Consider the following 24,070-nt stretch of genomic DNA (forward strand, 5'->3'; position numbering starts at 1 on the left):
ATCCTTTGCATCTGGCTAGGGCCACGTGCTTAGTGCTCACTAGGGGAGTACGAACAATAGTACTGGGCCACAAAGCTTAAGAAGCAGGTGTGACTTTTACCGCCTCTTGGTTCCTCAACCACTGACCTCATGCAAAAGTCTACAAGCCCTAAAAGAGAGTAAAACTCCAAGTAAAAGGGAGTAGGTTTCCCTAAAAGTTACCATGTAGAAGGCTGCATGCCCACCAGAAACTCTGAATTGGGCTAAGAAATCAAGTTTTATTGTGCTACACCATTGGAATTTTGGACTACATTTGCTACAACAGCTAGCAATATCTTAACTAAAACATGGAACTTGATATATGTTTGATACTTTCATGGGAAGCTGTCAGATAGACAATTAGATACACAGATCTAGAGCTCAAGGGAGAATTCTGAACTGAAGATTTTAATTTGAGAGTCATCTGGGTAATGGTGATAATTAAAGCTGTAGGCCCAGATGAGATTGCTTAAGGAGAAAATACAGTTTAGAAGGGGAGAGACCCTTAGATAGTTCAACAGTAGAGAAGACTTCGGGACAGAAGTATAAAGTCATTTTCTTCTTATACATGTATTGGTATAGTTAAATGGTTACTGGTATCCAGAAGTATCTATTCAGTGACAGTTAAGTCGCCTGTATTTACTCTACGAATATTTATTGATCATCTATTATATCCCAGACACAGTGTGGGGCATACAGATGCAATGTTTATCAAGTCCTCAGAAAGATCACTATGGTAGCATATAACAGGGGACTCGACCTGGCCAGAAAGTCAGCGGGAGTTTCACAGAGGATCTTTTAAGCAGAGATTCAAAGGCTTAGTAGGAGTTAGGCTGGCTATGGTGAGGGTGGGAGGGCAGGCTATTCCTGGCCTGGTACAGCATGAAGCTCCTGATAGCAAGATGCTGAGACATTTGAGGAAGTGAAACAGTGACAATATGGTAAGGGGAGGGAGGGTGAGTGAAGAAGACCAAAAGCTAAGTATGGATGAGGTCATTCAGGAACCCCTTAGGCTCTACACTAAGGATTTTGGACTTTATCAGAAGTGATGAGACACAATTTAATGGTTTTAAGCAGGAAGGGCATAGAATAATGACGTCAGAACTTTGTTTCACATTTGTGATTTGAAGTAGGCTTTTATGAGCTGTTTAACACTATAACCACCTATTGGAGGTTATTGAGGGGACATGACTGCTGGTTAACCTACAAGCTGGACCTGGGCAATCAGAGGCTCTTTGCCTCCTCCCCTATGCTTGGAATGTATGCTCTGCCCACCATTCCTGCACTAGGAGCTACTTCAAGGGTACAGCCTTGAGAAAGTAATGTGCTATTGAGATCGTCTAAATGGTACATGTGACTGAACTCCATATGGCCCCTACATAAACTCTTACGATTCTGGTGAGCGGGTACAGAGATCTATTCATCTTGTGGTTGCCCAAGACAAGCCTACTGTGTAAGTCCCCTTGCTCATTAAACCTGCCACCTACCAATCTAGAATGGTCTGTCTCTTTCTCTGGTTTCTCCTTGCCCTCCATGTACAGGGGCAGATTCAGACTTCACCCGGGAAACTCCCAAGGTTGCAAACCAACACCACCATATTTTATTCCACTGGAAAACTTCCGGAATCCTAAACTCTTTCCTACAAGCTATTGTTAACTTGAATCCTTTGTTATTTGAGCAATACTCAAATTTATACTCTCCTATATAAATTATCCATACAAATGATCTTTAGTCAGCAACACAGTGTCACTGTAGCTTCTTCAGAACTTCACCAACACAATTTAGGACCCTTCTTTATGCATCTCGATTAAGTTTAACCAATGATTTAAAATGTGTGCATTTATTCAACAAACACTGACTAACCAAGTAAACAGAACCAAATAAGACCTGGTGTTGCCCTCAAGAAGCTTACTGTTTTGAGGTAGAGGGAGAAAAATAATGATAGGCCAGTATCATTTTTAAGTACTCATTAAGTACAAGTTTTAAGAACTCCATAAGTGCAGAGGAAGTGTGGAAGCATTGGGGAAGGCTTCAGAGAGGAGATGATATTTAAGCAGGACCACAGAAGGTTAAACAAAAGTTAAGTAGATCATGCATGAGAGAGTGGCATTCCAAAGAAAGAACAAAGCAAAATCAAACGAAAAATGAAATTTCATGGCAAACATAAAGAATTAAACATTGAATTGGTAAGAATGGTCTTTTAGGCCAGGTAAAGAATTTTGCATACTGATAACCCTTCATAATATGGCTCACATAGCAAATTTTAGCTCCCTTACCTTGCTTTCCTTTTTCTTTCTAACATATCACTTAGCTTCTAAAATAATACATACTTTATGTATTTATCATGTTTATTTTCTATCTTCCGTACATTGCTTATTCCCTAACTTACATTAGAATGTAAGGTCCAACACCAGGAGAGTCAGTAAGCTTTGTTCTGTTCATTGAAGTAACTATAACACCTAGGTCAGTACCAAGCACATAGTAGACACTCAATAAATATGTTTAATTAAAAAAAAATCATCTTTTGAGTCAGCTATCTTCAAAATGTTTTTTATCACACATACCTATCAGCTAAAACTACTTGAGTTCATATCTCACATATATGTATATATATAAATGGATTTATTTATATCTATATTCACCACACTAATAACAATGTATACATAATAAAAGTCATACAAAACATTTCCTTTAAAAAGAAATTAAAATAATTAGAAATTGAAGTTCTAACCATTTCTTCCCCTGGCCTCTCTCCATTGTGTCATCTGTGTCGCAAAACATGCTGTTTCTTTAATTGCATCCCCTGCCTTGGTAAGAAATCACATTACTTCTCCATATAGCCCAATGGTCAGACCCAGTCGCATGGCCTCCCCTATCTGAAAGGGGCCCTGGTAAAGGGAGTTCAGTGCTACTCAGTTGTGATGCAAACCTACTGCGCGTGTAGCATCCAGTTAGGCCCATGGAGTCCTCTCTCCTTCTGTCCCCTCTTTGGGACTTGGACGCAAGGGGCTCTAATTCACATAATGAAGCTCATGCTGCTTGTGGTGCTATGCATAATGAATTTCTGTCTCTGACTCAGAAGTCTCATGTCTTCCAATAACATCCATAAAACAATAAGAGAGTAAGTCATTAGCCTGTCAAGAGGGTAAGTAAGATCAAATCCCAGACCTTACAGGATATTGACATCATCCTGCTTCTTTTGAAAGTGATAGGGAAATAGCTCCATAATGTCCGCTCTTTCCTCTTGATTTCCTAATTCTACAAGTGTCTGAGTATGAACACATTTTTTAAGTTCTTCTGTAACTGAATTAAAATAACAGTAAGCAACTCTATTACATAAGGGTTTACATTTAAATTGTTCATTGTATTACTCAGGAGAATAGCGGTGTTTCCCAGTGAAAGGAGAAATGCTCAGGAACAATGAAGAGAGAGAAATAATGATCCACTAGTTCTCCTGGAAGTTTAATGGGAGAGTAAGAGTGAGAGATGAGGAATGTAGAAGAAATAGGATATAAAAACCACAAGTTACTTCAAAGAATGGAAAATCGTTTGAAGGACTTACTGAAGTAATTCAAGTATATTTATGCAAGTGATAACATAAACAATTAAAGTGGACTGAGGGATGGCCGGCAAAGCAAGCTGCATTTTATTTTAATAGTAAAGACTACTGCAGGGGTCAAAACATTTCTACAAATCCCTGGCTTAGAGTTCCATGGCAAAGTTTAGAAGGTAGGAGATTTAAACAAAGAACACTTTGTTCCCCTATTCAAATCTCTTGATTTGATTTTAAATTATTTTTAAAGCTTAAAGATTTTACCATATTTCTTTAAAATTCATATTTATGGACCATTAGTTACATTTGCTTTTCAGATTCCTTTCCGGTTTACAGGTACAAGAGAAAGCTTCCAATAGTTACTTAGGATAGGAGGTTAGCTGATTGGTCCTGAGCAGAATTTCTTACAAAAGGAAGTAGGCTGTCCTAAATAATCTAAAATAAAGAAAAGAGGGATTGAAAAATTTTTTTCAGTTTATGCCATTATAAATCATAACAGCCTATCACAATTATCTTCTTATCCTTACCCTAGTGTCACATCTGGCCTATCACATTTTTAGTTCAGTGTTAAACTTTGCAGAAAATTAAATACAGTCTTTCCTTTTAGGCAACAAAAGAAGAGGTATAGCAGATTTCATTTCACAAAATGCACTTCTTCTACTGGTAATTTAAAAATTAGCTGAAGTAAAAGTGAGAACCTTGGTGCAATCATTTAGCCTTTTTTCCATTAAAATAGCATTTTAATTTAATAGTTTGAACAGTCATGCTCACACACGTTTTTTTTGGACATTTCTCAGAAATACCCCTAATGATATTGCCATCACAAAACAGAACACACATACACTACATGTTGGCAAGATTATTTTCAACTGTGACAGTTACTTAATAGATTTGAATGCACTTAATTTTAAAATAGAGGGGAAATAAATTCTAATGAAGTACTTAGAACTTTACTTTTTCTTATAATTGTAGCTTCTTGATGCAAAGAGCCATTAGTAAAATTATACTTTGAAGAGGTTCCACAAAATGTTCAGAAGAAAAGAAAAAGACCCACAAGTTATAATTCGATAGTATTTGCATCTTGAAAATGGAGATTACTTTTTTTTTTTTGGCTGCATTGAGTCTTTGTTGCTGCACGCAGGCTTTCTCTAGTTGCGGCGAGCGGGGGGCTACTCTTCGTTGCAGTGCACGGGCTTCTATTGTGGTGGCTTCTCTTGTTGCAGAGCACAGACTCTAGGCACGTGGGCTTCAGTAGTTGCAGCACGCAGGCTCAGTAGTTGTGGCTCATGGGCTCTAGAGCGCAGGCTCAGTAGTTGTGGTGCATGGGCTTAGTTGCTCCATGGCACGTGGGATCTTCCCAGACCGGGGCTCGAACCCATGTCCCCTGCATTGGCAGGTGGATTCTTAACTGCTGCGCCACCAGGGAAGCCCGAGATTACTTTTTAATTGCTTCCAAATTCAAACCTCTAACCTAGGGTGAGAGCTGGCCACCAAGCATCAAGTTGAAGAGGAAACATCCCTCTTCCAGTCTACTTTTCCCTCAGGGAGCAGACTCCCCCTGTCCTGCAAAAAATACCACTGGACTTACAACAGCAGAACAAACACTTGCTGCTTCTTCAGCAATAACAAGGAATAGGAGCCTTCAGGTATACACCAGCAGCCTGGGAGGGTGAGCCCCGGTGCTCCAGCCTTCTGCTTCCGCGGTTTATTATCAGAAATCTCCACCAAAGTTTAAAATAATACATACAGAATTAATTAGGTACCTGTGTGTTACCCATCAGTGTTTTAAAATATGAGAAAATCTTTTAAATGGTTAGCAATTCATCTTTTTTATTTTTTACTTAAACTTCATTTCTAGTAACAATTGTAATATGTCTTTGCAATTTATAATGTATGAAGCTGCCATCCTGTGATGTTTTGAAGGCCTAATTCTACAGACCAAAAATGTTTAATAGACAGCAATGCTGTGTTTGTTTTTAAATTTCTCTTTTCTTCCTTTATCTTCATCTCCTCACTTTAGATTTAACCTTCACTCTTTCAAAATATGAAAGATCTTGGAAAAACATTTTAAAAATATGTCTGGTTTTTACTATGCTAATCATAACACCACCTCATTAAAAAAATGCTCAAATGCAAGTGATACCTTTGTTAAATGGTTGACATTAACTTCACTAAAAACAAAATCTATCAAGTAGTTGAATTGTATCGGGTTTTTACATACATAGGCAAGAAATGTCCCAGAAGAAGCCTAAATTAAGCAAATGAATAAAAGCTGCAAAGCTATTCCAAAGTTGTTCTGGGGCACAGTAGACATCTGGGACAGGAAATCCACTTGTTCAATTTGCCTGATCTCTTGCCAAGATTTTTAACACTTTCCACACCAAACATTCAACCAGCTCTGTTCAAAACAACATTGTGAGGATTTTCAACTAGTTACATTTTTATTCTTCAAATTTCTCTTGGCCATTTTGGAGGCAAAAGCTGATAAATCTTTCTTTTTCCTGCAGTCTTTGTCATGGGTCTGTTGATGCTGAGAGAGTAGCCTTGCTGAGATGTCTTCGATCAGCAGTGTTCTTCTTTTCAGGCCAGTGACACCATATAATGGGATCACCCCACTAAATCCATGCATTTCAGGGGATACTGAATGTTCTCCTAAGGCACTAAAAGCAGTCATCTATTTTTAAATGGGGAAATTAATATAATACAAAATAGCATCTATCAGCGAACCACAGCGGTTCTTAATCACTTTTAATCTAAATCTTCCACAAAAGTGCTTTAACTGATTTGAGTTACCATTTTAATGATACTTATTCCATCTCTTGAAATAAGATGGGCTGCTGTTTGAAAACACATATCACTCTGAATGTTGCATAAGGGCTTTTATCATTGTTTTTAAAGCAAAGGAAATCTTTAAACACACACAGTGGGAGATTTTAATAGATCGCAAAATAAGGTGCTTTGGTACAACCAAAGTTACTGAAATATACAACAGAGTCAGTTTAAGTGCTTTTCAAAGCAAATTTCAACTTGAATTTTGCTTTAGCGCAGTTGAATATGCCCATTTTAACCCATCCTGAATATTGTTAATGATCACTTTAATAGTATCTGAGAAAAAAATGATCCATTGTCAACAATAAGAGACTGATATGCAATACATAGCAAATTTGGGGTTAGGTGCCGCAGCATTCTCTCAGGATTAGGACATGACACTGGTACCTAATTTTGTGTTCAAAATCAGCGCCAATATATTAGCATACTTTGAAAACAGAAGTTTAGATAAACCTTGTCAATTAATTAGTGTCAATAATCTATTCTAAACTAGAATATCTTTTGGATTCAATTGCTATTTCCCAAATGATAATCTCTTTAAAAATCCTTTTTGTTTAGTCTTAATGACTGGATATCTTTCAAAAAGCATATCATGTACTTCCTTGCTTTCTGAAACATAGCACATTGAACTCAACTTTTCATTCAGGCAGAGAAGCAGAAAGGCAGCCAGCCCGCTATCCTGTCTCTACAGCAGGAGATCTAGCCCTGAAACTCAAACCCTTCACTTGCTAACTGGGTTCTGGGACAGTAACTTTTAAACTGTAAACTACTTTAAGCTCCTAATAATAAGGTCCTCAAAGATAAAGCAAGGTGAATCAGGGTTGATGGTACCCTCCCCTCAAAATGTCCCCAAACTGCTACATTTTAATTCTTATATTTGCTAGACTTATATTTTGCCCCTTTAGGTTTTTACTAGGTAATATAGTTTTCATTGCCATCAGTGTACCTACCATAAAGCTCTTTGTTTTCTTCACCTTGCCCCTCCAAATGGTCTGCTGTGGTTTATAATACCAGATTATAGTCATGTTATTTATAACGGTTTCCATCACTTATTTGTACAGTGCATGGGCTTTCATGCATGGATTCTGTGAGATGGGTCTGCCTGGATGCTCAGGGGTCTCTTTCACTTGTTTTTAGGATCCTGATTATGTGTTGTATTACTATACACATTATGATTATTCAAAAAGTCAAAAGTGCTTCCTAAATGTAAAAATAAGTACTTTCAGTTATGTGCAGATAAATTCTATCAGTAACAGATAAACTGTCAAAAGTCACGCAGTTAACGGCAAATCCAGAACTAAACCCCAAGGATTCTACCTCCCAGTTCAGTATTTAACTTCTAAAAGAAATGGTCTATATATGTTGCCTTCTTTTCCTAACTATTTATTTCCTCCTGAGTCCCTCACTCTGATTTTCCCCATTCTAATAAAACAGCTTTATCAAAAATTCCCCGAGTTTCAAATCCGAATGCTGACCCAGCCCTGTTTCTGCTCAACTTTCTCTTCAGGGTGTTACCCTTCTGGGTGCTCCTTCACCCCACTCTTATGTCATTCCTTGAGGATACACTAACTGGTCCTTCTCCAACTACTCCAAGTACTTCTTTTCTTTTTTCTCCAATAATTCCTTTTCCTCTCCAAACCCCATGTGTGGCATTTCTGAAAGCACAGTGGCCAGCCCACTTCTTGCTTCCCACTAGCCAGAAAACACCCAATCTGAATGACTATGCTTGACCTCTAAATAAATTCTGCAATTGCGTGGGGGACATTTCTATCGCTTTACTACTGTCACTTCAAGCGCCAAAGAATTTGAAACAAGTTCTTACTTATTCATTCTCACTGAACTGGTTTCCACTCCCAAACTGAAGGCCTCCGAACAGAGTCACTCCTTCCCCTTCCTCCCTGAGAACCCTCTCCACTACTCTACCCAACTACTCTGTCATTCCATCTCAACAATTACTTCTCCTAAGTTCCTCCATTATCAGCTGTGCACCCTCTCTTGTCACTCTTTACCACATGATGGGAGCCAGCACCAAGTTTCTATTTCTTCATAATGACCTGGAGATACTGTTTTAATTACAGAGGTACTGACATTTATGCCAAACACGTTTTGCAAAGAAAATACAGGTCTTGGTTTTTGCTACCATCATTTCTATCGTAGCTATTATCCTAGGCTCTCATTATCTTAAAACCTGAATGTCCTTCTACAGCTTAATAGTGGTCTCCCTGACTAGAGCTTTCCTCCATGTGAATTGGTCCTACACTTTCTACCTATTTTTCCTTAAATGTTGCTTTGAACATGTCACATAAAGAAACTATGTTGGCTGTCACTTATCTCATAAAATGTAAACTCCTGTCAGGTTTCAAAGCTCTTCATAATGACAAAAGCAACATTTATTGAGTGTTTAACAGGTGCCAGTTACCATTACAACCATTTTACATGTATTAATTATTTTAATTCTTCCAACAGCTCAGTGAGGTAAATACTATTATCCACCTCCTTGTACAGATTAAGAAAGTGCGGTACAGAGCGAGGTGAAGCAATTTGTGCAAGGTGACACAAAGTGTAGAGGCAGCATTTGAGAATCTGATTCCAGCAGCTAAACTCTTAAAAACTACATTGAACTTCAAAATCCATCATCTTAACTACCTCTGATGTTAAATCATCTAAGTTTTCTCCATGTTTCAACACTCCACTAGACTTACCACATCAGTGAACCCTCCCTGAGATAGTCTAATCATTTTAGTACTGCTGACCAGATGGAAGGAAAGCTCCATGTCGTTATATTCCTTTTTGAATTTGATGGGGTTCAGGACATGCCACCCCCAAATAGGGCACCTTGGCATTACTGAATATTTTAAGCTGAAGGAGTGTGAGAAAACAGCAGAAGCAAAGTCATTCTGACTTTCACCTCAGGCTTCTCCCTTGAAACAGGTCATAAAACCCTCATGTAGAAGGTGCCCTCCCTATACCCAGAGGAAAAGAGCATCCTTATCTATGAAGACAAAAAGACGCCAAGCAGAATCCCAACAAACTGGCCTTACCACGCTTCCCCCATTTTACTACACTTATCTCACACTCCTTAACCTGTCATATTTCTACACAACTGCCCATTTTTCAAACCTAGCATACATACACTCAGGCTGAACTGTTTCTTCTGGGTTTCTTTTCCTTATGAAGGCTCTTGTGTCACATACAATTGCATGAAATAAATCTGGATGTTTTTTCTCCTGTTCATCTGTCTTTGTTAGTTTAATTTCCGGACCCAGCCATGGACCTTTGAGGGTGGAGGAAAGTTTTTTCTCCCTACATAGTCCATAACACCAAACTCTGTACAAATCCCATTGCATGTATTCAATCAATATTTATTGACCAACTGATTTATCCACTAGAAAATGTATCATTCTAAAGGCAAAACTAGAGCTAGGCCTTCAGAAATGCCCAAATTTAGGAAGAAAGAAGAGATCAAGAGACAACCGAGGCAGAAAAATGAGTGGTCAGAAGCCTGCGAGTAATTTTTATCACAGCTATCCCACTGCAAAGAACTATGACATTGTGTAAATCACTTACTTGGAAGCGGTAAATTATCTCATTAAATGTAGTAACAGGGCAAATTAATACTTTCCAAGGAGTACTTTTTAATTCCATATAAGGCTTTAAAAGAGTTAATTTATAAAATAAATAAAATAAAATTCAAAAAAAAGCTATTTATTTTAAGGGATTATTTTATTTCAATTATGTATATTCTCACTATAAAAAAATCATCAATAAAAAAAAGGATGGCAGAAAAAATATTCAAATTTAATTAATTCTATGCCTAACTTTTCCCTGGTTTTCAGATAGCTTTACTCCTACCAGCTTTAAGAACAATATTAAAAATCATAATCAGATTCTAAAGTCGCCTTATCCATACACCGAAGGGTCGAGGAGACTTTATAAGAAAACAGTATTTTTTAACTCAATGGCTCCCTAATCCTCCCATAGCCCTGCCCCTTGGCCTAGCCCTCTACCCCATCCCCTTTCACACACCCACAGTGGGTTCAAACTCTAGGCCTCTCTTACCATACGTTGAAAAATAACCAGCTTTTGTTATACAACAGAATCTTCCATTTACAGAGACAGCTAATAGTGAGTGCTGGGTGCGTGAGGTAACATTACAGGGTCTGTATCTATATATACTCTGCAGCTGCAGGACTTAGTGATTTCCAACTCTCTGGGTATAATGCAAAGTCAAATGCCAGATCAAAAAATAAATTTGAGAGACAGCATGATGAAATCAAGGGACAATGATTCCCTTTGCACTACCCATCTGAGCAAGATCTTACATCAATATTAGTACCATAGCACCTGGCCTGAACCAGCTGCTTCATCTTCCAAACTAAAAATAAGATGCCTGATCTAAAACAGTGAGGGACAGTATGAAGAAGCCAGGTTTCATTAAAGGGTTTTTTCAATTTCTCAATGAAAAAAAAACTGATGATATATATATGTATATAATTATATATATGTGTGTGTATATATATATATATATATATCCATTGGATACATTAATGTCTCACTTCTACCCTTTCAGGTCAGTGTTCTTTATTTTCTTGTAAAGTGCCAACTTATATAATGATCTAGTGAAATGTGATTGGCTGGCATGAAATATTACTCATTAAAAACACAGTAGCAATGGCCAAAATGAATCCTGAGCAACGTTGTTGATATAAACCATCAGCTGCGTTGTTTTTGAGGCCAAATCGTTCTGAAATGGCTAGGATTCTTCTCCTCTATGTTTACAATATATTCATTCTAATTGCTTCTTGGGTGAGACCTAAAGCTGCAATTTTAATTTGACACTTATTATTTAAAAGTCTCTTATAGAAGAACAGATATAATATTTAACTTTTAAATATTAAGGTAGATCGCATCTTCTTATAGGATTTAAACAAAATAAAAATTGCTGAGGGGGTATTGCTAAATAGAAAATGATTGGCGACAATATCCCAATTAATGTCAAAGCAAGTATCAAATTTTTTAAAGTTCATTTGGCTACAAGAGGCATAAATAAATACACTTCCGTTTCCCTGTGACCCACACTCATGATGTACGAGATGGCTGTCACGGAGGGGTGCTGGCTGGGCAGAGCCCCCTGGATGCTGGCATGACTTATTCAGCTGTGAAGCATCTGGACTGTCAGCATGGCAAGGCTGAGGGAGCATTTGTGTCCCATAATGCTGTGCACTGCCACTGCCATATAAATGGGAAATGCACCTACAGACATGCGTCTAGAGAATTGATCAAGACAACTAGAATACAGGCAGCTTCCTTTTAAACTAGGCAACAAACGTATGGATACCAAGGGGGAAAGGGGGAGTGGGATGAATTGGGAGATTGGGATTGACATATATACACTATTGATACTATGTATAAAATAGATAACTAATGAGAACCTACTGTATAGCACAGGGAACTCTACTCAATGCTCTGTGGTGACCTAAATGGGAAGCAAATCCAAAAAAGAGGGGCTATATGTATAGCTGATTCACTTTGTTGTACAGTAGAAACTAACATAACATTGTAAAGCAACTATACTCCAATAAAAATTAAAAAAAATAAATTCCCAACAAAACTTAAAAGTTCCCTTCTATCCTTTTTGTTCTATTGTGAAGAGATAACTACCAGTACTTATTGTAATACTGAAGTACTGTACCAGGACTTCGTTTTCTAGAGCCTGCAGACAAATTCTGAGTCGATTTTGGCTGCTTAAGCAGGAGAATGAGAAACTATGATTAATTACTCAATTGCCAGACAGCCACTGACCCATGTGTCTTTGCATTGGCCACATCCTTTTTGTCCTTCTTTTAATGCCTTCTGCTTAGTCCAGTACGTGGCACATAACAGATGTTTAATAAATGTTTTGAAAGTGTTTTATTGTTTTAGATACAGCACTGTTCTCAGCATGGTATGAATATAAAGACACTGATGACAACTAAACTCTAGGCTTTTAAGGACTTACATGTGACATCTCAGTTATAGGACCTTACCTTTAGAAAACACACAATCTAGTTTTTTTTTTTTTTTTCCGAGAGAAGATGTTTTTAAGTGTCAGGTAATCATCTAGAGTCTTAAGACTGTTACTTCTGTTTCTGCTATTTTGACAAAGTATTATTCAAGCTGAAAAGAATAAAGTATAACATCAAAGAGCAAATTGCTTAGTTTCAATCAGTCGTGTTGGTCATGCCTTCCAGCTTTCTATGGTGCACTCATATTCTAGTCCAAGAGTTAATTTGGGGGCTGGCACAGATTTCTACATTTAAAAGCTAGCTCACTGGTGTCCCTTTAATGTCTCTACTGGAAATGCATCCTAAATAATTACCCTGCTGGTCTTGGGCATCTCTCAAGGCATGTCTAGAGTCTCGCTTTCCACTGCATTGCTTTGAGAGCTGTTCTTTGTTTCCACTTTCCTTTAAATTAGGAAGTAAGACTGGGAATCCTCCAGACTCGGTTCAGACTGTATTTTCTAATTAGATGATTGGAAAACTTTAATTAATATGATGACCCCAGCATAAAAATCAGGTCATACTGTTAAGTACTTATAACTTACAAATTTTAGCAGGCACCGACTATTGCAAGTCAGCCAACTTTGGTAGTTCTCAACAATCCTTTAATTAGGCTAGAGGGAAAGTAACATGCACTAATGTTTGTCCTGGCTAAATTCCAGTGGGAGATAATTGCAATCTGGCCTACCTAAACTTCCACGGGTTTCATCTGAACACAGTACGCTTCTCCTTTCTCTGCCTCTGTTTCATTCTGCACTGATGCCTTTATGTGGGATGCCTTTAAGTGGGCTCCACTTTTCACCCTGAACACTGTGGATATCCAGTTAACAAGACCTGCTGAAAACCTACCACATCCAGAAGAACAATGCACTAAGAAGTGCAGAGTGTATTCTAAGATAACCCACTTCCCTCTTCTCACATATAACAGAACACCCAAGTCAATTCCTATGAACAGCATCATTTTTATTTCCCCCCTTGCTCTCATCCCACACCCACTACACCCACCGCCCCCTCACACACACCACTTTCACACACCTAAATTTTCAGAGGATCCAAGTGTACTTTTAGGAGGATTGCACCATCACTGCAAATCAGAAAAACTTCATATGCACCTACTTCCAAGTTTATTAAAGGTTTTTTTTGCATCTATTACTGCTATTTTTCCCTGTACTGTATTAAAGAAAAATGCATGATATGCTATATTAATTGCTCTCCATACAAATATGGAGCTGGAAAAGCACCTTCAGGCCTGGATCTCCCAGAAAAAGGCAATTTTTAAATGCAAAATTTAATCATAAAACCATCAAGTTAAAGGGACCTTCAAGAAATCTATCATTTATTCCCCTCTCTCTAGGCATGAAAATTAGAGTCCACCAAAAGACTGAGTTAAAAAGAAATCAAGTTGGAAAAAGAGACATTATACAATCTAAGACAGGATAATTTAAAAGACGAATCTCTGTTGTTTTACTATACTTCTTCAGCAAAAAATGGACCTTCTGGCAAATCAGGATATCAAATATTACAATGGTTGTTGAATATTCTTGGGTTTGGGGGCTCACCAAAGGAATATAAATAGTTTAAGAATTTTTAATTGCAAGTTCCTGAAGGGCAGTAGTTATCATTTGTGTGTGTCTGTGTGTGTGTGTGCATATTTCCATAAAAGCAAGGAAAAGTTACCCAACTCTTTAATCTTAAAAAAGTTTACTTTTGAAGTTATAATCATATTATTAACTCTTATCCAAATCTTTTATTGAATTAGAAATTCATAATTTGACCCCAAATTTCTCACATCTGGCTCTCCATTTAAACAATTACATGTCTACCTTATAATCAATGTATACTTCTTACCTGAAATCTTTCTTAATTAAGAAATTTCACAAAGACATACATACTGCATTTAGCAGACTAGCAGATTCGGGAAAGGACAAATTAAAAGTGTCAAATATTCATCAACAGTCTTTACTGGCACCAAAGGAAAGATGACATTCACTGAGTCTTATATAACATCCACCTGGCTCAAACTAAACTGAGCAAAACAGCCAAGAAAGTAAAAGCTTGGTTGAACACATAATTGACCATAAAAGGGAGCTTTCAGATAAATCTAGATTCAGTGTTGTCTCTCCAGTCGATATGCCCACAAAGGCTTACTCGGTACTCCCCTTCCCTAATGTATGGCTCAACCTACCTCCCAGTCTCCTTTGTCTTTCCTCCTGTTGCTCTCCATAACTTCATAGCTGTTAGTCCACTAGCCCGCTCTCCTTAATATATACCTGCTTGGAAACACAATAAAATCATCTAGAGAGTTTTCAAAATGTCCGGATGGCTAGGTTGCTTCCCTGAAGATTCTATTTCCATAGATCAAGGGGATGGCTGTGACGCAGGCCACGGTGCTCCTCAAGGCATGACCCTCAGGTCCACAGCGACCAGGCCTCCAGGCTCGTCTTCCCTTCACAATCACCTCCACTGTCCTCTGGACAACTCAAAATCTATTGTGAAGGAAACCTGCTGTTATTTCTAAGTGCTCTTTCTAGCACCTTGCTTTTTAGCTCAGTGGTTCTCAATGAGGGGGCTATTTTGCAATTTGGCGACGTCTACAGGCATTTTTGCTGGTCACAACTGGGAATATGCTACTGGCATCTAGTGTGTAGAGACCAGGGATGTTGCTAGACATCCTGCAATGCACAGAACAGCCTCCACTACAAAGAATTGTCCAAAATGGCAATATTGCTGAAGTTGAGAAAGTGCTTTGCCTGAAGCCTACCTTTGCTCTTCCTTAGTCACTCGGCTCACATACTCATTGAACAAACATTTCCGTCCCTCCCAATTCATCTTCCTCATCCTAGCTGCCTCCTGACTCTCCCTAACCATCCTGGTTAAACGAAACTCTCCCCAAATTATTACAAACATCTACCATCCTCACAACACCCTTGTTCCCTCCTGGCTGTGTTCCTTTTCAGTCCCATATTTCTGATCATCTTTATTAAGGCCAAAATACAGAATGATGGTTCTTCTAACAGCCGGACCTCATGGCCTCTCATCCTTTGAGAAAACTAAACCTTCCATCTAATTTGGTGGCCAATCAGGGGCTTCTACATCACTCCTCTCCAAGATCTAAACTTCTATATCTGTCGTCTCTCCCACCAACCACCTTTCTCCCACCTTTTCTATTATCTCCCTTCTTTTGAACCCAACTCCTTATTCTCCAGTGTTTGCAATGAGATTCCAGTAATAGAACTACCCCTTCCCATTTTGACATCAATCTTTCCCATCCAGTCCTACAGTTGGTCAGACATTCTATTCTCATAGCTTAGAGCTCTCACAGACCCTCAGTTTGTTCAATCTAAGGATGAGGAAACTTCCATTGTCTGCTTTTCCATCCCAACTCTGAGAAAGTTGGGTAATGATGGAGACGTATCTGGTTCCCCTACAAATGCACGCCACCCAGTTTTGCTAAGGTCTTCAATGAATTTAGCAATCAATTTAATTTATTGCTGCTTTGCCTTCACATTCCCCACAGGGCTTGCCCCAAACCTCACCCTACTCTCACATCACGTTGTTTCTTATTCTACTGCGGGGAATCAGGCCATTCACTTTGACAATTAACTTCGAGGGAGACACAAATGCTATCCTATAAGATTAAACTCCCTCCAAAAGTGCTCAAGTCCACCCACAAACTGCACCACCGCTACCCCTTCCATTCCCTGCTTCTCCTCCCGTTTCTCCCCTACTTGCCAGTGTCAGGTTCTTCATTGTACCACACATATGCCCTTTCATTCTTACCTTTTTGCTACTATCATTCTTCCTTCTGGGATTCTCTTTCTTCCAGACTCTAGCTATAGAGATCTTACCTACCTTACACCAGCCCTTCATACATTGTGAGATCAGCCTATGAGGAGAAAACCTGTAGCTTCCCCCATATCTGCTCAGTAGTTTATTCTTACTTCTCTTACAGCAGTTATCATTCTGTATTATACTGTAGGGATCTACACAACTATCTGTTACTCTCAGGTATCATATCCTTTAGTATCTTTGACAAAGGTCTAGTTTGTTTCCACTACCCAAATCCACTTTTTTTTTTTAACATCTTTATTGGAGTATAATTGTTTTACAATGTTGTCTTAGTTTCTGCTGTATATCAAAGTGAATCAGCTATATGTATACATATATCCTCTCCCTCTTGCATCTCCCTCCCACCCTCCCTATCCCACCCCTCTAGGTGGTCACAAAGCACGGAGCTGATCTCCCTGTGCTATGTGGCTGCTTCCCAGTAGCTATCTATTTTACATTTGGTAGTGTATATATGTTAATGATACTCTCTTACTTCGTCCCAGCTTCCCCTTCCCCCCATGCCCTCAAGTCCATTCTCTAAGTCTGTGTCTTTATTCCTGTCCTGCCCTTAGGTTTATCAGAACCATTTTTTTTTTTTAGATTCCATAGATACGTGTTAGCATACGGTATTTGTTTTTCCCTTTCTGACTCACTACACTCTGTATGACAGATTCTAGGTCCATCCACCTCACTACAAATAACTCAGTTTCATTTCTTTTTATGGCTGAGTAATATTCCATTGCATGTATGTGCCACATCTTCTTTATCCATTCATCTGTCGATGGACACTTAGGCTGCTTCCATGTCCTGGCTATTGTAAATAGTGCTGCAATGAACATTGTGGTACATGGCTCTTTCTGAATTATGGTTTTCTCAGGGTATATGCCCAGTAGTCCTGTAGTGGTATTGCTGGGCCATATGGTAGTTCTATTTTTAGTTTTTTAAAGAACCTCCACACTGTTCTCCATAGTGGCTGTATTAATTTATATTCCCACCAACAGTGCAAGAGGATTCCGTTTTCTCCACACCCTCTCCAGCATTTATTGTTTGTAGATTTTTTGATGATGGCCATTCTGACCAGTGTGAGGCGATACCTCATTGTGGTTTTGATTTGCATTTCTCTAATAATTAGTGATGTTGAACATCCCTTCATGTGTTTGTTGGCAGTCTGAATATCTTCTTTGGAGAAGTGTCTATTTAGGTCTTCCACCCATTTTTGGATTGTGTTGTTTGTTTCTTTTGATATTGAGCTGCATGAGCTGCTTTTACATTTTGGAGATTAATCCTTTGTCAGTTGCTTCGTTTGCAAATATTTTCTCCCATTCTGAGGGTTGTCTTTTCATCTTTTTTATGGTTTCCTTTGCTGTGCAAAAGCTTTTAAGTTTCATTAGGTCCCAAAATCCACTCTTGGCTTCTCCTACCTTGTATTACAAACACACATATATGTACTTACATATGTGTGCATATATCTTAACAATATATTGTAGTATATATCATATATACATATATGTCTTCAAATGTTCTTGAATTCAAAGTAACTTAATTACTGATAAGCAATCAACTATTTTTCAATAAACAAATAAACAAACAAATAAATATTACTACTACAGAAGCTCTTAATGAAATGGTAGACACTCTCCCCGCCACAAGAAAAAATAAATGAAATTTAAAATTTATTGGGGATTTTTCACCTACGTTTTATGGACTAGGTTGAGAAGTTTGTGAATCTTCTTTAGTTGTACAGGCATTTTTCTGGTGAAAGAGTTCATAGCTTTTAATAGGTTCTCAAAAGAGCTTGTGATTCACAAAAAAGGTAAAAACTACTACTCCACAGATCTGAAACATAAAGACAGAATTAACTTCTGTATTTTTAAATTTTCAGAATATCTAAATAATGTCTCAAATTAGATAATATGAATTTAAACTGTATGAATTCACATTTTTAGGAAAATGGATCATGTTGGCCCAGTTTACATCAACATTTACTTTTTACTAACGCTGATCTGATTTGCTGTCAGCATAAATGTGATCTTAACAGCACATAATGAACAGAGAACATTAAAACATTATAACTACTATCATAATAAGTAAATTGGATGGCTTAGTAAACTAATAAATAAGGATCAGGTTGCAATTTAAAATAATCTTCAATTATTAAAACCACTAGATATTAGATCAATTTACAAAACACAGCTTGACATTCCAGTTAGATCATGTCCTAATTGCCAAAAGGGTAGAAACAGACACAATTTATTCAGTACATGTCATTACGCTATTCATGTGTGGACGTTCCACAAATCCTACTTGATAAACTGATTTAGTAATTGCTTAATTTCCTCCCATTATTGATTGATTGATTGATTCATTATTTTAAAATGATCATAACTAACACACAGCATTGCAGGTTAGGAATCAACTCCAAGTTGATTCCTAGAGTCTTACTGGGTCTTCTCCATCACCCAACACCCCAAGGCAGGGCAATGTGCACACCTGGCTCTCATTACCAACACATGACTGGTAATGGCCATCTAAGGGCTGCATTCAAACACATCAGAAAGACTTTCAGAGAGATGTATTTTGTAAAAGAAGATACTGTTGCCGAATTACTTTTCAACCCAAAATGTGACATGCCTCCTATACATTAGGATCACTGCCTCTGTCTATGACTTTGTTAACATTTCTCATCCATCTATTCCCCTTAAAGTTCAATATATAACATTTTTATTCACATTAGGAAAGATTAAATTAAAAGATGGGCCTAACAGCAGCAAACGTGCAACAAAACTATTTTGTGTATAAACTCTGCATCAAATTGCCATATAAATCTCCAAAAAAAAAAAAAAAAGACTCACTAGGGTTCATTTCTCTCAATTTAAGGGAAAAGCTAAGATTTTAGGTCACTATGTTTCTTAACAAAACCGTACAAAGTAGGTGCAATAACAAGGAGATCATTACTACCTCATTCTTGAGAAAACCAACAGGTTTCCCCTAAGGATTAAAATAAGAGAGGCATATAATTAAAGGTCACCAAACACTGCTGTTACAAAATTTACATTTACTAAACATAAACTGAATTTATGCCATGTGCCTGATTTTTAGGGCAGTTTTTTTTTTTTTTTAACAAAAGCAAATCTATTCTGAGACGGTCTATAAAATGGTAAACTGGGAAAGCACTGTCCCATAGATCTTAAGAACCTGTGGAACTTCCCAGGAATGTTTTAGATAAAACCAGATGTCTTGAGAAAATTCATTAATAAATTCACAGTTAACTTCACAGACTTCACAAGACTGTCCTTTAAAATATATATCATCTTGGGCTTCCCTGGTAGCGCAGTGGTTAAGAATCCACCTGCCAATACAGGCGACACGGGTTCGAGCCCTGGTTTGGGAAGATCCCACATGCTCGGAGCAATGAAACCCGTGGGCCACAACTACTGAAGCCCACACGCCTAGAGCCTGCGAGCCACACCTACTGAGTCCACGTGCCACAACTACTGAAGCCCGCACGCCTAGAGCCCGTGCTCCGCAACAAGAGAAGCCACAAAAATGAGACGCATGCACACCGCACCGAAGAGTAGCCCCTGCTCGCCTCAACTAGAGAAAAGCCCATGTGCAGCAACGAAGACCCAACACAGCCAAAAATAAAAGCAAATAAATAAATTTATTTAAAAATAAAAATAATATAAAATATATATCATCTTAAGTAGTGTTACATGCTTGTGAACTATTAGACATTCAGGAGCCAGACACTCCCCTTCCCCCTGCCCCCAACTGCCCCCCATCCTGTAGAAGAAAGTTGAAAACCTTTCATACCAGGCTAAAAGAAAAGCAAAACTCAGGTTCATAAATGCTACTGAACAGCCATAATATAACTACCATCTTTTGTTTGAATAAAATGGAACTGCATTTTGTGAAAGATGGACAAAAATGAAACTCCATTAATTCCTATTGGTAAGGGTAAGGAATACATAATCCTATACATAGCTCCTATATTTTAGGAAATCACAAGTTATAGATGCACTATCATCAAATTTGTCAGCAAGTTTTATTAAAAAAGAAGAAGAAGAAGAAAAAAAGACCCAGGGCTCTTTATATACCACCTGTGTATTCTCAAATCTACAATAGCTTCCAAATCCTACAGATATGCAGCTCCCTCACTGCTGCCAAAAACCAGAGTTAAACACATCCGTAAGACCCTAATCTCATCTCTGTCCCTCAGAGTAATCAAGTGGAGCAAATAGGTAGCACTTGGATACATGTCCTGTAGAGTCCATGATCCCTATTTTACAGATTAAGAGAATGAGGTCTGAATCACTGTGTCCCCAGGGATGAATTATTACTTCCAGGAGCAAGCTGGCCCCCACCACTGCAGACTCTGTAACAAAGGAGGTACTCAAGGCGAGGCAGTAGAAAGAGCTCTTCTCCAAGGGCCAAGACCGCAGAAGGCAGCACACCACCAGGCTCTAGTGCTCTCTGCTCACTGGGGCCTGTAGAAGTCCTCCCCACTTTTTGTTTCTCAGTGGCATCAGAGATGTCCTTTATAAAAATGATACTCTGGAAGATTAGCCTTGTAGATCTCGTATGGCTAGAAGAGGGTCATATGAATTCCCTACCACTGAACATTTCAGGCATAAAATTGATCGTCCATCATTTGACACACAGCTGTCAGTTAAAGGATTTGAAATACCTCCTTATTCTATTGTGTAATTAGCACCATACAGATGCACACAAAGAGTTCTGTTAGCAGGAGAGATTTGATTCCTCCATTCCAAACCAAGACTCATTTGTTTTCAAAGAATGCAGCATTGTTGGGGTTTTTTAATGTGTTACTGTTTTTGAGTGTATGCATTGATTAGAAAACAAAAGTCAGTATGAGGACTCTTCACCACCTGCCCTGCAAAGGCAAACATTTAGGGTATGATGCTGGAAGACTGAGTTTGGTTTTAGATGTAGGATACAGGCATTGCTCCTCAGCCACTGCTTCTAAAAGTGCTTCTGGGCTCTTCCCTGGTGGTCCAGTGGCTAAGAATCCGCCTTCCAATGCAGAGGACACGGGTTCGATCCCTGTTCGAGGACCTAAGATCCCACATGCCGCGGGGCAACTAAGCTCACACACTCTAGAGCCCACGTGCAGCAACTAGAGAGCCCACGTGCCGCAACTAAGACCTGATGCAGCCAAATAAATAAATAAATAAAGATTTTAAAAAATCCATCTGAGAACAGAATTTCCTTTAAAAAAAAAAAAAGAAAGAAAGTGCTTCTGCAGACGCCCTCTCCTAGGTGTTCTGAAGCTCCAAACATCCTTGGAACCTGCAACATGTCACCCTCTCTGCAACATCAGCAATTGGACTTGACTGAATTTCAAAGTTGAGGGTTGTGATTTTAGTGGCCAAAACACAACTGCAAGAAACTCAAGTAAAACATATTAAAAAAATGGTCAAGTATTTGAAAACAAGCTTCCCTTCATTTACTTTAATTACGTAATAATAATACTTGATATTCTTTTTTTAATACTTGATATTCTTAAACATCTTTATGTATTATTATTTGTTAGATACCTGTTCAATAGGTTAAGAGTTTCCATACTGAATTTTTAGTCATTAAGTATTGTTTAGATAATAATATTATTAACTTTTAGACTGCATCATGAGCCTAGAGTAGTATTTCACTGAAAACTATTCCTGAAAATACTAGTTCCATGCAAGGTTAATAGGGGATATCAGAAAAGAGGTTCCTTGGTTTGTTGCAAACACTTTGTATTTGCAGACTTAAAGGGAATTAAGCAGGGGGTTCTTTAGTGCAGGAGCAGATACACTAACATGAATCATGCCCCTTGGGGGCAGGAGAGAGGACGATGACGATAATGCTCTACCCCACGACATAGTTAATCTCACAGCTCATGTTTGAGGGGGAGCGTTTTGCAGGATAGCACCCACGGAATGCTGCCTGACCAAGCAGAATTCTGACTGCTTTGTGAAATCTAAGTTTAATTCTTAAAGAACACTTAAAGTGGGTACATCACACACATAAGCATATTGTTTATCTATTTCAAACCATTTGCACCTACTTTGTAATCCTTATTCATATACCCGCCGCCCCCACCCCAAATGATAGATAGGTGAAGAAAAAAATGTTTCTACAACGAAACAAGTTTTTGCAACTAGGGCCACGGGTCAAATGATATATAGGCGTCCCTGCAACTACTCCCAGTCTCACTAGATGAACAGTTCTTAAAAATTAAACTAGTAATAATTACAGAGATTTTTCTAGGTATCAGAAGTAACACAGCAATAAAGCTTCACATTTGTGAAGCTCTTTCATGTAAACTTTAAGCACATTTTCTCAGATGCTCTAAGCATTCTGTAGGGTAAATGGGTCAGGAATTATTTGCCCCACTTTCCAAATGAGTAAACAGCACCCAGGAATATAAATGGCTTGAGCAAAGTCACAGTTATTTAGTTGTCCCGTATGGAAGTGCTAGACAGGGTAGAAAAAAATCTGCCTTCTCACTTAGTCCAGTGCTTTTTCAGCATATTTCCTCAGATCTCTCTCTCTCTCCCAGGGCTGTGTTTTGCACAGCGAGAAGCTATTCCGAAATTCAGACTGAGGGGCTAGGCTGGCAAAGAGAAGCAGTTGAAGGGACCAATTCCACTCCAGCATTACCAGGCATAGAAGGTATAGACTAGAGGCACTGAATCCCTTTCAGATTTTTCTCTCTATTCATTGCAAAGACACAAATGCTTGAAAAGACCTTCCATTTCCCTTACTTAAACTTCTGAATAGAACTAAGCTGGAAGTCAGAAATAGGCACACTTGGTCCCGAAGAGAAGTTTTCTTTCACATCAGTAACAGGCAAAAGGAAGAAATGAGCTAATTATCTAGTTGGGTTGAAGAATTTCAAACACAGATTCACACACTCCTGCAACAACGTTAAGTGAAGACCTAAGTTCTAGACCAGTAATTCTCAAAGTTTGACCTGCAGCATCAGTGTCACCTGGGAACTCATCAGAAATGCAAATTTAAGGTCTCTGTCCTACTGAATCAGAAACACTGGGGTGGGGCCTATTGATTTGTATGGGAAAAGCCCTACAGGTGATTCTGACACACACCGCAGTTCCAGAATTTTCTAGGATGTTCAATGCAATGCATATTTTAAATAACCTATCACTTGAAGTTATTTCCAACAACAATAATTTTAACTAATATCCTCACCAATAGTGGTCTAGGTGGACTTAGGATTTGGGACATGTTAAAAAAAAATAGAAGCAACAGGCAAATAACATTACTCTGCATTAGCCATTCATCAGGGTTTGGCTTCAAAAATAATAGGAATGTGAGAAAAATAAATACATTTTTCTTCACATGGAATCTTTTTAAACATACCTCTCAAAGTGTCCGAGTCCCTGTTAGCCAGAAATGCAGAGCGGCTGAAACTTTTTTTTCTACCCTTGAACAATGACAGAAATACAGCCTCACTATGAGGGGTTATTTCTCTAGGGTACAACGACAAGTGTGTTTTGCAGTGTTAGGGCACATGTGAAATCTTGTGGGAACAGCCAGGGACACTAACTTTGCAGGGGCACCCTCTCCTTTGATTCTCTAGTCCACACACTGGCAGTTCAAAGATGGTAAACCCCAAGTCCATGTGGGCCAGCCAGGTGTGGATAGGGGCCTGGCATCAAGCCTTCTCTGTGCCTGCTTAGTCTTATGTTGATCGGGAATCAATAGGTAGATGATACTGCCTTTGTTAGTAAAACAAATGTAAGCTACTGCTACCGTTTCATGTTCCATGGTGAACATG

The 24,070-nt window shown here is 38.5% G+C and overlaps 1 protein-coding gene across 4 annotated transcripts in view; it reads right to left on the bottom strand.

Moving 5' to 3' along the window:
• The window catches only part of NKAIN2 (sodium/potassium transporting ATPase interacting 2), a 990,407-nt gene that overhangs the window by 959,928 nt on the left and 6,409 nt on the right, over positions 1 to 24,070 (bottom strand). For 2 of the 4 annotated variants that reach the window (XR_009521932.1, XM_060030017.1), the window contains exon 1: positions 14,627 to 14,778. The exons of the other annotated variants lie outside the window; for them this stretch is intronic. Coding sequence is in view for 1 of the 2 variants with exons in the window: in XM_060030017.1 (XP_059886000.1) it covers positions 14,627 to 14,665 (39 nt within the window). In the remaining variant the exon portion in view is untranslated. Of the gene's footprint in view, positions 1 to 14,626; positions 14,779 to 24,070 lie in introns of those variants that run through there. 4 annotated transcript variants of the gene reach the window in all.

Source organism: Delphinus delphis, chromosome 14, assembly GCF_949987515.2.
Source record: "Delphinus delphis chromosome 14, mDelDel1.2, whole genome shotgun sequence".
Classification (NCBI taxonomy): domain Eukaryota; kingdom Metazoa; phylum Chordata; class Mammalia; order Artiodactyla; family Delphinidae; genus Delphinus; species Delphinus delphis.